Here is a 14,420-nt window from a genome sequence, read left to right on the forward strand (position 1 = left end):
AAGCCCTGCATCTGCTATGTAATCTTTCATGTTCTTACCACCAAGCTCTGCCATGCAAACATATGCCTGCTATTGATCATAACATTAGGTTTCCTTTGGTAAATTTAGCTAATGTTTTGGGTTTTCACAATGCTATGAGTAGAATATTTAACTGAATGCTTCCTCCCTTTTTTATGAGATATGTTGCCTCACAAGTCTGAGCATTTGGTGGCTCTGGGAATTTGTGTTCCTGTAATAATTTTATTTCTTCAGTGTTCTCAGGAAGTCACTCCTGTGTCAAGTTTATTTATATATGTGGGTAACTTAAAACAGTTTACTTGTTGATAGCAGGTTATTATACTTAAAAGCAAGTATCAGTGGTATTTTCGAATATATTTACTAGAAGACCAAATGTTTTACATTTGATGGAAATTACCAGGGAAGCCAAATGGTGAGAAGTTCCAGCTCTTGGGAAGAGACTTCCAGTGTCCGGCAGTGCAGCGCCTTCCCATTCTGTCTGCAGACAGGAATACTGCACCAATGTGGCACACTCTGCATTCCCTTAACTCTCTGCCTTGCTCTTCTGCTGAAGAACTGTCCTTTGTGGCCTATCTTGCTTGAAGAAAGCCTGACATTCCAAGTCAAGTCTCCAACATACATCATAGAGATAATTTTCCCTATTCAAAAATGAAACCAGCAGAAGGAAGTACAGTAGGTTCCCTATAAATATCAACAGCCCTAAGGTCTTTGTTTGTGCTTGTGTTTTAGCAGCTCACTACTTCACGGAAGGCCAGGTGGGAGTTATCGTTTTATACAGATTATAAAATATAATCCTCTCTTTATATGCAGAAAGACTTAGAGGTCTGTGCTGGCTTTAAACCACTCCCAGTTCCCTTAGGTGGAAGTCTGTCATTGTAATTTAACCCCAGCCCATCTTAGGACTTTAAGTTTCTGTCTCTCTGTTCTGGTCTCTACCTGGAAATCCCCAGGCTGTGTATGCAAATTGCTGACCTTCAACCTGACCAGGTCCATTATAAATACATCTCTGAACCTCCTCCTTCAGAGCCCATTAGGTAGAGAACAAGAGGCATGCAGAGGTGGTATTCTCAGAAGGAGGGACTTGACATATAGATGGAGGGGTGTATCTCTCATCTTTCATAGCAAGGTCACTGGTACTTAGTATGGGATGAGAAACAACTAGAAAGTTGAAAGCCTATTACTCTCCACCAACCTTCTCTGCTTCTCTCACATTCTTCATCCTTGCTTCTCTCTAAGCAGTTTCTTACTAGCACATCCTACTCTTTGGCTCATGGGAGAGTGGGGTTGGCTAGTCCACAGGTCAAATTTAACGCAGAATTCAGGCATTCCAAGACTGACTTCTGGCTTCCTGAGTCCTGGGTTGTTGGGAGTAATCTGGCAGCATAGCTGTGAGCTCTGCCAGGCATCTGTCTTGGGGTCTGGAAGTCATCTTTCAGAGTCCCTGCCTTTCCTAAGCCCTGGGTATAGGTTTATAATGAGCATAGAGGGTGTGAATGCAGGAGACTCAGCAATCTCTATCTGCCCTCTTGCTCTGCCTGCAGGGAAAGAGTAAACTTGAATCTATTCATTTGGTGAGCATTTATTTATTGTTTGCTCCGAACTCTGGGAATATAGTTTATACTCACAGCCAGGGCCCACAATCTGGTAAGAAAGCAAGGGATTATAATGCATCAATTAGGGATGTCAGTGTTCTATGGATGCTGCAGTTGAAAATGAGGCCAGGTAGGAAAGGAAGCTGTTTTAGGAAGACCCAGCTGAGCATCAAGAATTGCAAGCTATACCTGTAATTAATTGTAAAGCCTGAAAGGTAAAGGTGTATGTGTTAATAAAAGGAAATCTTATCTAAGAGAAAAGGCAATTTTGTGTGTGTGTGTGTGTGTGTGTGTGTGTGTGTGTGTTGGGGGGGTGGCAACTATGCTAAGAATAGAACCTGCAGATCAGGGATCTGAATTCGATCCCAAGTAGAAATTCCTCATAACTGATGGCACACAATCCATTAAAGAGTAATATCCAGATTGTAGTTTATGCTGGACCCTACTCTGTTGTCTGAGGAGGATTTAAAAAGCAGGCCAGGGGATTGAGGATCCATTGCTAAGTTATTAGAATGCTTGCCTAGTGTATAAAGAGCCCTGTATTCATTCCCTCACTAGCTCCACATAATGTGGGAATAGTGGAAATCTGCATGCTTATAATCACAGCACTTGAGAAATAGATACACAAGGCCATTCTTGTCTACATAGTGAGTTCAAGTCTATACTAAAATACATCAAAAAATCTGTACTTAACAAAAAGCCAAACAAACCATATGTTATTAGTTAAATTATATATAACTTGGGAGACAAGGCTGTCCGAGGAGGTGATCTCTGGGATGGAGGGCAGTGGGACCCCAAACAACTGATTTTGTCAGCCTGAATGTCAGAAACATTCCAGAGCAGACAGGATTGGTTGTCTGTTGCACAGATCCAGTAGCTTATGTCTGTCACAAGACATAAGGTATTATCATACATCATGTTCACCATGGGCTAGAAATTATAAACCCATGATATCTACTCAGGGACGGCTGCTGTTTCTGGCCCTGGATAGGTCAACATAAAATTGTAGATGTACTAAATGTTGTGAGATATTTTTGTGATTTTTTTCATAAGTCAGTTGGGAAGGCCAAAAGGCTATACCATTTAAGCTGCTTAGTAACCCTGTGGGGTGAGAAATTATTATCCTATGATACAACTGAAAAAAATGAGGCTCAAAAATCTACAATAACTGTGTGTGGTGGTTTGAATGTAAATATCCTCCATAGGCTCCTGTCTTTGAACACTTTGCTCTCAGTTGGTTGTAATATTTGGGTAGGTTTAGGAAGTGACCTTGCTGTAGGAATTACCTCACTGGGTGCAGGCTTTGAGGTGTTGCAGCATCCTGCCATTCCAAGGACTCTGGCTCTGCTTAAGGCTTTTGTTCCAAAATGAGAGCTCTTGGCTTACACTCTAAACACCTGAGCTCTGTTCTATCATCATGGACTATTATCCCTCAGGAAACATAAGCCAAAATAAACTCTTTATTCCTTAAGTTGCCTTAGTTATGATGTCCTATCACCTTGACACAAAGGTCATTAATACACTGTATAGCCTGTGAGAATGGAGCCAGTAGTTGAGGACTTAACCATAGAGCAGCCTGGAGATGGAGTGTTCTCTGTCATAGTGATCTGGTCCTGTTGTCAAGCTCAGAGGATTGGGAGAGGGTGTAGACACATGGATCGAGATTCACTGGACTAGGCTCAATATAGCTTAATATAATTTTACTCAGGGAGAAGGCACTTACACAAGAAACATGACCGTGCAAGTCCCTTCTCCAAGGATCCACATAGGCTGCTCTCTGTGATCTGACCTGAACCAAAAGAGAGTGAGCTTGGGTCCCTGCTACAGGTGCAGTGTGTGTGTGTGTGTGTGTGTGTGTGTGTGTGTGTGTGTGTGTGTGTGTGTGTGTGTGTATCTCACTACAATTTCCCTTTTAGTCTAAAGAAAAGGATTTAGACTTGATATAAAACTATATACAAAGATAGAAAATATCAAATATTCTCTAGGAGAAGGAAAATGTAAGAACATACACACTTAAGACCTATTGTCAGTGAAGCAACAAGAGCAAATGGCAAGAACTACATATCCAGTCCTAGAGTCATGGCATAATAAAGATTACTATAGAGTTGTCCTAAGCTGGAAAGTTTAAGTCTTGTACCTAATATTTCTATCTAGGAAGAGAGAACAATAATTGTGACAGTATAATCTTTAACCTCATCAAAGACCTGAGAAGGAGGATAATGGGGAATGTACCGTGTATGTTTATCTTATTGATTGTTAAATAAAATACTGTTTGGCCAATGAGACAGCAAGTAGACGGGACTAGGAGTCAAAGAGGATTCTGGGAAATGTAGCAGAGAAGGGCTGATCCAGACAGGAAGTGAGATAGCAAGGAGACTCATATTTAAGCGAAGGAGAAGCAGGAAGGGCTCTCTTTTCCCCTCTGCTCCTGCTCCAGCAGCCCAATGTGATCCACCGACAAGGAGGGATGCCAATAAGGCGTCCAATAAGATAAGTCTTATAAAATATATAGATGTATGACAGTTAAGACTGAACTAACAGATGAGAATCCTAGTCATTGGCCAAGCAGTTTTGAACCTAATACAAGTTTCTGTGTATTCATTTGGGCCCTGACTCTGGCAGGCGGCTGGCATAAAGCGCACACATGGCAGTGGGGCTCAGGCGGCTTTTGGCAGAAAGATTTATCTTAACAAGAGGATAATAATACTAGGGTAGGCAGGAAGTGTAGGTGAGCAACTTCCAAAAGGTGCAGTGAAGACAGAAACAGCAGGCTACTTGGACAGTCACCCAAAGCCTCACAGTAGTGTAGGGGCAGCTACTGGCTTTTATCTTAATCAGTAAGATAAACCAGCTTTGGCTAAGTGGGGCCAGCCAGTTTTGGCTAAGGCCTAGAGTATCTATCTGACTGACCAACAAAGAAGTAGGGAGGTTGAAAGGTTGTATCAGCTGAACACAAGGGGCACCTGTGGTCATACAGGAAGCCCTGGCATACAACAAAATAAAGCAAAACTGATGATTAGGGAATGTTATTACCTGGAGTGTTGAGTCAACAGTGAAAGCAGCATATGATAACACAAATAGTGTCTGAATGGGTGTAGGGGTCTGCCAAGAGGAGCCAGGTCACTGGATATCTTGGCTGATCCATTGTTTTCCATGCACTGACTTTTTTGGAGAAAATGCAATTCTGGATCCCTGTCCTTTCTTTGTGCTAGGATGTTACTTATTCTAAGTTCTCTTTGCTTATGGTTTTCTCTGATATACCACAGGCTGAGGATGTCTTGTCCCAAATTCTTAGGACCAAAAGTCTTTCACATTTCTGTATCGTTTGAACATCCTTAATCTGAAAATCCAAAATCCAGTATCTTTTAATGCCACGAGTTACAGAGAATAGCTTAAGTTGAAATGAAATCATGGCAAAATTCTTATCAACAAAGTATAAAGTAACAATGCATGATATTTACTGGAAGTATTTAAAAAACTTATATGATGAAATTTTGAGTTGTTTTTATGACACAACGTTTATCTCTGTATTCAAGGATGCTCTGTAACTCTCTATATAGCCCAGGCTAGCCTCAGTTTATTTTACACAATATAGGTTTCATGGTATTTTTCATACACCTACTTGCATAGAAGAAATGGTAGCAGATAGCACCACCCACTCACACATAGCTCTGCACATTTCCTTGTCATGTTTAGATGGAAGCGTGCATCTCTCACATTCTTCATGAAAGGGAGTGGAAACCAGTTTGGGTTGTCATTGGGTTTGCAGGGAAAAGCAGAAGATCTCTTGAAGTTGGGATTGAAGTAAGTGGTTTATAAACCTTGAGTTTCTAACATTAGAAACCAATCCTTTCTGTCTGCTGCAAAGGTAACATTTAGAGATGGTGCAGCTACTGTTGTAGATCACTGCCCTCCCAGTGAAGCAGCTCCCATCTTCCTGAGATGGGCCTTGTATGCCTGAAAGCATCTATCATGATCAGGCTTGTGGGCTGTTGTTGGCATCCCCTCATGGAAGGAGGGGCTTGAGGGGGGTATTATTGGAATAGCAACTGAGTTTCTATCCATACTTCCTAGGCAATTGTGTGCAATTTAACCTTAATTGCCCCTGGCCTTGAGTCTAGCTAGGTTAGGCACTAGAGTATAGATGCCTAGGAAAGTTAACTGGGCATGACTATAGGCCATGGGGAAGCCATCCTCCCAGGTCTCCAAGTGCCAAAGTCATCCATGCTTAGTTCCTTTGCTATAACTCCCACCATTGCTCTGTATGTAGACCCAATAAAATCACTGGGGTCCCAAGGCGAACTTTGGTGGAATAATTCTTTGGTTTGTCACTGGGGAAGAAGAGGAAGGTAGATTTGTTTACACTCCTCTCCCACCACAGGAATTCTCACAAGAACACACTGATAGACTTCCTTGTGGTTATTCTCTTTTTTTTTCTAGATACTTTAACAATTTAAAAAAATGTGCTTGAGTGATGTATATTCCATGAATTCTGATGAGAAGTGATTTAAAGGGGCTTATTATTAAGGAAAAAGAAGCAATAATAATTGGATATGAAATTTTAAAACAGAGAATTAACTCCTATGTTAGGATTTATCAACAAAACCAAATACCCAATGTTTTATTTGGTTGGGGGTATTTACTTAGGGGTAGAATAGAATATTTGTACTTTATATACTACAGTAAATTAGCCTTCTGTATCTCACAGGTTTTGAGATTGAGACATTCTTATTTACTATATGTTGCAAACATGTCACATTGGTTGATACAGTAGATGAAACAGATTAGATATCCATGAAAACACCTGAAGGCAGTGACAACCATACACTTACGTGGGTAAGCTATGGTTACAGCTAGACAATTCAAGAGATGGTTGAGCTTAAGTTTAGGATGAAGAACATGAACGTGTAAAATAAACAGTGTAAGGCACAAGGTTATGTGATTAAAGCACAGTAAATTATTTCTCAGAGATTGTCAAAAGTCAGGCATGGTAGCATAAACCCATCCTCTCAACCATATGAGAGGCCAAAGCAAGAGTATTTCTTGAGCCCTGGAGTACAAGAGCTAGTTCCAGGTAACATAGAGAGATTCAAAATTTATTTGAAAATATTTTCCGGATATCACATCGTGTAACCACAGAAAACCCATGAGCAGATTATCCATGTTGATATCAAGTTCAAAGAGAGCTTTCTCAGAAAGACAATGAATCACATGGTTGTAAATTCTGGAATTCAATCTTTTTCCCGGAAGATGAGCCGCAGTATTTGATCTGATAAACTTTTCTTGCTGTCATTCTTGAGAGAAAATATTTTCTTGATGCTGCCGCTGCCATCCTTTGTCAAAAGTATCTCAATAATCATGGAAAAAGAAAGGTTAGAAAGTTATTTTGGACGTTGCTATTCAGGATGTTTTCTTACATATTTAAAATGATTGCAATGGGAGAACATTGTTAAGAGTCCCTGGGACTAAAAGTTTGCCTGTTGCTGTAACATGATGGCCAGTACTAGTTTAAAGTGCCAAATACCAACTAATGGTGATGGAGTTAACGGGGGGGGGAGGGAGGAGCCTGAGTCTGGATTGAGTGGTTGTCCCTACAGTTTTCACATATAGCTTCTATCGGAAAGCAGAGTGACCTGTAACTTCTACTATCACTTCCCTGTGATAATCTTTTCCTAATATTGCCAATGAGAATTATCTTTAACACATACTACAACTTTTTCCCATTGGTAGGAAAGGAATAATATGAAATTAAATCTGTATTATTGTATTAATTATTGAATTTCTTATCATTTTTGTTCAGTTGGGCATGAGTTATATTTAATATAAGATTAATAATACAAATGAACTCATAAAGAATATGAAGCAGACATCAAGATTAATTTGCCCAATGAATATGTGATACTGCATTTGTCAAACAGTTTTGTCAATTGTTTCTCATACTTTCTTTTTGTATGTGACTGTGTATGTATGTGAGTGTAGTGTGCATGCATGTGTGGGTGATATATTTCTATCTGTGGATGAGTTTAGAAACTAAAGAAAGTGTTAGGTGTCTTCCTCTATTCCTCTGAACTTTTGTTTCTTTGAGACAGAGGCTCTCTCTGAACCTGGAGCTCATGGGTTTTGGCTAGGCTGACAGCCAACAACTGATCCTCTGTCTCTGCCCCCTCCCATAGTGCTAAGGTTATAGGGACTTGCAGGTGCTGGGTTCCTAACTGAGGTCCTTATAGTTGAACAATATCTTGCTATTAAGCTTTCCAGTCTTCTGATCATTATGTATGTACGTGTGTATTATACTGAGTCAGTGTGTATTATATGTATATGCATATTTTCTTGGTGTGGGCACACTTTTATGTGCATTCCTTCTGGAGGCCAAGTGATACTGTCTTTTGTCTTCCATGCTTGTTCTATACTTTATTTATTGAGGCAGGGTCTCTTGCTCAACTCAGAGTTCACCATTTGGGCTAATCTAGGTGGGGATCCCCTGTGTTTGTTTCCTGCATGCTGGTCTTACAGGTGGGTTGCTTTGCTATCGGGCATTTACCTGAGAAGTATGGATCTGAACTCTAGTCCTCACACTTGTATGGAAAGCATAGGGCATGACATCAGGCCCACTTTGGCACATTGTATGCTTGCTCTTTTTTTAAATTTTTTAAAATATTACTTACATGTATATGCGTCCATATGTGTGAATGTATGCAACATGAGTGCAGTGCCCACAGAGGTCAGAGGAGGGCATTGTATCCCCTGGAGCTGGAGTTAGAGGTGGTTTTGAGCCACCATGTGGCTTGGAACCCAGCCTCAGTCTACTACAAGAGCAGTCAAGGCTCTTAACTGAGGAGCTGTCTCTCTAGCCCCCTCTACTTTTGTTCCTTTTATCTTTAAATTGGACTTGTCAGCACCACTTCTGGAGCTGGAAGGATGTCAGAGGGCAGAGGAGATTAATTCCAGTTCTAATAACATGAGAAATGAGAGAGAGAGAGAGAGAGAGAGAGAGAGAGAGAGAGAGAGAGAGAGAGAGAGAGAGGCTCTGATGGTAACAAACTCCAGCAATAAAACAACAGCACAAGCTGGGAGGCTTTGAGTGAGGACACATGCACCGTAAGCCTCAGCGTCCTTAACAACCCTAATCACTTAAGTAAGTTACACATTACCAGTAGAAACATTGCAAACCCCAGATGAGCACTTCAGAACCTCTGGTGTTTGTGAGCTGGGACACTACGTGATGGCACAAACCTATCTCATAGTTGTTCCATATTGCTCACTTTCACAGTGAGCAGGGGAGGGGTTAGTCACGGAGACCCTTGGCCTATTGGTTCCAGTGGATAAAAAGACTCTTAGAGGTGGGTGCACTTTCAAGTCCGTTGCTTTATAGTTGATGACAGAATTTAAACTATTTAGACAAAGCTCCCAGGCTGGCTCTTTCTGTTGGAAGAAGGCAGAATGACAGCTTAAAGAACCAAGTTCCTTCTGCAAAAATATCCTTTGAGGTCTCTTTATTCTTTTCCAGTGGATATTTTGCTTACGTTTCTTTTATATCTTGAATTTCATTTTCCAGGCACTTTGGAAAGGCATGAGACAGGAGAAAGGGCAAGGATTATTCTTAACTGTGGTGACAATGTACAGTTTGTCAAATCTGAGCCTACACTGCCAGTGGCCTCAGAGACACACAAGCACAAAAGTGTAGAGCAGAGGTCCTCCAATGCCCACCAGCCTGGGCTGGTGCCCTGCCCTGTTCTGCAGCTGGAGTCATCATGTAAGGTGAGTCCTCATCTCCAGGGTTCCACAAGACCATAACAACCAGGATAAGAAGCAACTTGGCCCTAACCTGTCAGCACAAAAGCAGGGAAGCAGGCGATGGCATGGGTCCAGTGATGTTGGTGGGAAAGGATGGGGGAATTTAACTCTGAAGTGAATGTTATCCTTGCAGTGACATATGTGACAATAGAGTTTCCAGCTTATCAAAAATTAAGTTACTGTCCCATCAATTCAAATTATCAGTGTTTTTCAGTGGTGGTGATTATATTCTATAGTTTGGATCCATTTTTTAATTCTGGAGTTGAATGCATTTAGTATCTTTTACTCCGGCTTGCTGCTTATTTTATTATTTTCTAGACAAAGTTTTATTATTTTCCTTTTCTTTTCTAGACATGCTACAGTGATTTAATCTAGTTTCTTTAAGATATTATTTCTCATGATTGTTCTTCATGCTATCTTGTTATTTGCTTCATGCTTTATTTTTGCCATCTGTATGGATGTACCCAGTATTTTTTCATGTAAATATCTTCTCCATAATATTATCTAATACAGTTCTGAAATCTTAAGGGCCACTGTGTATTCCATATCTTATTGTTTTTAATGTTGATGTAAATTAGTTTCTTATTGATTAATTTATTTATATAAATTTCAAGTAACATGTTTGAATCTAAAAGTCTTTAGAAAAATCAAAAGTAGGGGCTATAGAAATTACTCAATGGTCATGAGCACTTTCTGCTCTTCCAGAGGACCCAAGTTCAGATCCCAACATCTGAATCAGCTTCACAACTGTGTGTAATTTCAGCTCCAGGGATCTGATGCCTGTCTTTCTTGAGCACCTGCTCTCACATGCAGATAGAGCCATGTTGCACACACCATATACACTCTTACACATAATTAAAAATAATTGAATCAAATAAAAAATAAGATCAAAATTATTTGTGTGGACATGTGGAAACAGAGGTTGCTAAATTAGGATTTGCATATTCTTACCATTTCCTGTTATTTCAATGGTCTTGATGAAGACTTAGCTATGATCCCATTTTTATCTTGTGTGCATGTTTATATTAGAAACCAAAGATGTCTAGTCATTCATCAAGGCAACAGAAGTGAAGCCACACATCTGCGCTTCCACACTACCTTATAGGTTTAGGGACCTGATTCGGATTTTATCTGAGTCCAGCACTCATTTTGGGATCTCACATGCTAACTGAACAACGAATAATAAATGTGTAACTTGAAGGATGTTTACTTGCTGAACAGTGAGTGAGTAACAGTGCTGGAATCACACTGGTTGAGCATCCTGTCTCAAAGTGCGAAGCTGGGTGACTGCCCGGCACAGATCTTGATACAGAGCCCTGTAGTCCTCCTGATGTCAGCCTCAGTTTATTGGCCTACCGAGTTGTGAAAGTCAGAAACTGTCACCTCGGCCTATCAGGACACCATCTCCCCAGGTTATGATTAAAGCACAGTGAAAATCCCCTAAAAATTGCATTTCTCTTTTTCACTTTTCCATTCAGGCAATTGACTTCAGTTTATATTTTCCTTCTTCAGCCCCTAGACCAGTGGATAGCAGCAGCTTTTCTCTTTACTTTTTCCTTATTTTGAGGTTGTCAAAAATCTTCTCTTTGTGTTTATTTACTAATTTGGGGCTTACATGTATAGATATTGGGTACATGCAGTGCCTATGGGGGCCAGAAGAGGGCATCAGATACCCCGGAAATGGAGTAACAGGTGGGTGAGCTGCCATGTGGGTAGTAGGAATTGAGCCTTGGTCCCCTGGAAGAGCAGCCAGTGCTCTTAACCCCTGAGCCATCTCTCCAGCCCTAGCTGTTAGCATTCCTGACATGAAAACAGGCTGTTTGTAAGGATACTTAGATAGCTGAGATAAAATTTTAATTGAATCATATACACTTTTGGATCAATAAGGCTCAGTTATTGAGCCTAGCTAGCTGCTCATTCCATTCCAGTGCATCTTCCTTGCTGCCTGTTGTAGTGGAGTGTACACCATAGAGTAGAAAGAATGTGCTTGAGAGGGCCATGTGGAGTGGATCTAGAGTAGGGTGCTAGATACCTGTGTCTAAAAGTGTCAGAATGAAATGCACGATCTTGTACAATAAAGCATACACAATAGTGGAGTAGGGAATCTTCTAGAATGGGAGACAAGAGCTAGGTGTTTGTTGACTTGTGTGGTTCAGAAGTGGAGGTGGAATATCTGCAGGAAAAAAAAATATCACTTTCACTAGGTGCCTGTTTTTTTCTGCACTGACTGCTGGTTCTTTCTGAAACTCCAAGTTACCCTTTATGAAGTGGTAACAGTGTATACACATTTCATTTTCTGTATATAATTTTGTTTCTTTCTTGACTTCAAGAAGCAATAAAATGCCCTGGTCTTGTCTTCTGACTGGTAGGCTGATTTCCACTCTATTTTCTAGTTGTTGCCCTTTACCTGAGCAGACTATGATTTCCAGTCTCTGTTCTTTGTAGTGGAGAAATAAAGGAGACAGGGGAGTCACCTTTGTCCCATATATGCTCCTGTTGTTACCAGATTTGGTGTGGCGGTGGGTGTTTGTAGTTGGGCTTCTCTGTTCCACTTTCAGTTATGTATGAGATGTCCTCATTGTCTGTCATTCATGTATTATTTTAGGATTTTCTTAGAGCCAGGGTTCTGAGGCTGTTTTATTTTTGTTATTTACTTGTTTGTTGATTTTGTGTTGTCTTTTTTCAATACAGGTTTTCTCTGTGTAGTCCTGGCTGTCCTGGAACTCACTCGGTAGACCAGGCTGGCCTTGAACTCACAGAGATCTACCTGCCTCTGCCTCCTGAGTGCTGGGATTAAAGGCTCCCACTACCATCTCCCAGTGAGATTGTTTTGTTTTAAAGTATGAGATTTCAAACTTGCATGTTATTAATCTATGTTTTTGTGTATGTGATATGTATTGAGAGTATGGCATATGTATCATGGTACCCATGTGAATGTGTGAGAGCAACTTCTGGTGCCAGACTTGCCACCCATATTGCCTGACATGATGCCTTTTTGATGTTCACTATCGTATATGCTATCCAGGGATTCTCCTGATCTCCTCTCTGCCTCTCTTCTCACTGTAGGAGCACTGTGATCACAAATGTCTGATACTGTGCTCAACTTTTCTATGGATTCTGGGGACTCAAGCTCAGTTTTTCATATTTGTAAGAGCTCTCTCCACTGAGTCATCTTCACAGCCTGTAAGTGGTAAATATGATAAATGTTTCATGAGTTTCATAAGAAAAAAATCTTCAAAGAGTGTGTGAATCACATACATTTTGTAGGTGGGGAAATGGGGGACAACAAGACTATGAGTTTGAACCACACAAAATTGCTTTGCATCTGTGCCCGTGTTGGTGTGGCTATGTCAGTGTTAGCCAGGCACAGGCAAACTACTGGGTAGCAATGGAACAGACAATTTGGACAGAACAAAACATTTAGAACTCTATGTTGGCCAGTATTTGGATGCTTCTAGAATGTTCTACTTAGTTTTTCTTCATATGTTTGGAAAGTACATAAAAATGGGGGGCAGATTATGAAGAGAGCAGAATATGTCATCAAAATCATTTTTAGAATATATCCACTTTGAATTTCTGGAGAAGTTGAATCTCTGCTGTTCTACAAAGAAAGATCTTTGGGACGAGAGGAGGAGAGTTGAAGTCTTAAAGGATTTACAGGATACAATACTGTGTTGGCTTTCCTTAGACCTGGCAGAGGATAAAGCAGGATAGAATCTATTTAAATAGCTGTGGGAGAAATTTAGCTTTGAGGTAGGGATTTAACAACTGGGCTCAAAATCATTGCTACATGACAGGATCTTTACTGCTACACTGTATTTCAAAGAGAAAAGTCCCATTTTTGTCTATTGGTTAGTTGGTTCATTTTTGGTGTGTGTGTGTGTGTGTGTGTGTGTGTGTGTGTGTGTGTGTGTGTGTTTCAGTGATTTACTGTGCTTCTTACCCATAAGATGAGTGAAGGGATTATTTTAATGCCCCAATTTATGCTTTTGCAATGTTTGAGAAGGACTCTGCAAAACTGAGTAGAATCTATCTCTCACTAGCTCTCTGCTTGCTTGCTAGTTTAGAACTGTCCTGTCTAATGCAGTGACATTAAAATAAACACAGGACAGCTCAAGTTGCTGTTTGAAATGAGACAAGAACAAAATGTTAACATGTGCATTTTAAATATATGAGATTATATAAAAATTATTCAAACCAATTTTACCCACTTTCTATTTGTGTTGTTTTAAGAGGTCTGGTGGACATCATAAAAATATAAATGTTATTTGCATTTTATGTATTGAAGACAATAGTAACCATGAAAGAGTTTATGTGAATCTTTCAGTAAAAATCTGAGAATAACTGTTTTAGTTTCACAGCTCAGATTTCTGCCTATTCAGCTCTGCTATTGAGCACAGAAGTAACAATGGAGTATCCAGGGAGACTTTACCTTACAGCAGCCTAGATGTGATATACTGGTTGTAGTCTGCTGGTCTATTGTGTACTTGTTCTCTTTACCCTGGAAGGTGAGGTGGTATCAGGAGGACCTGGCAAAAGAATCTGTAACTTCCCTTTTATCCATGTCTGAAATTTTAATAAAGCCATTTATCTTAATGTCATATATTTTTGTATATGTGTGCATACAAGTGTACATATGATGGAATGTAAATTGGAATAGTTTGTGCCAACAGGTTATATTCTATTATTGTATAGAAAATAGTACTTGTATGTGCTGGGGACACCATCGTTTATAAAATATATAAATAAAATATATAAATGAATAAACAAATAAAAACCACAAAAAATACCAACTCCCTCCCAACAACCACAAAACACCCTGCAAATTAATATTTTGGGGTGCAATCAAGTATCTGTGTGTGTGTGTGTGTGTGTGTGTGTGTGTGTGTGTGTGTGTGTGTATGTGTGTGTGTAATAAAAGTCAAGAGCAAACATAGCCCATTACAGGAAACCTATGGTCTTCAAGCACTTATCCTATAGCTCTGCTTAGCCATTGTCCCAAAAGATAGGGAAATT

The 14,420-nt window shown here is 40.1% G+C and overlaps 1 protein-coding gene across 2 annotated transcripts in view; it reads left to right on the top strand.

The window, feature by feature from the left end:
- Positions 1–14,420, top strand: part of Wdr72 (WD repeat domain 72) — a 151,772-nt gene that overhangs the window by 35,007 nt on the left and 102,345 nt on the right. For both annotated transcript variants that reach the window (XM_035443438.1, XM_035443439.1), the window contains exon 13: positions 9,166–9,368. In XM_035443438.1, the coding sequence (XP_035299329.1) occupies positions 9,166–9,368 (203 nt within the window). The remainder of the gene's footprint in view (positions 1–9,165; positions 9,369–14,420) is intronic.

The sequence above is a fragment of the Cricetulus griseus genome, chromosome 4, assembly GCF_003668045.3.
Source record: "Cricetulus griseus strain 17A/GY chromosome 4, alternate assembly CriGri-PICRH-1.0, whole genome shotgun sequence".
NCBI classification, from domain to species: Eukaryota; Metazoa; Chordata; class Mammalia; order Rodentia; family Cricetidae; genus Cricetulus; species Cricetulus griseus.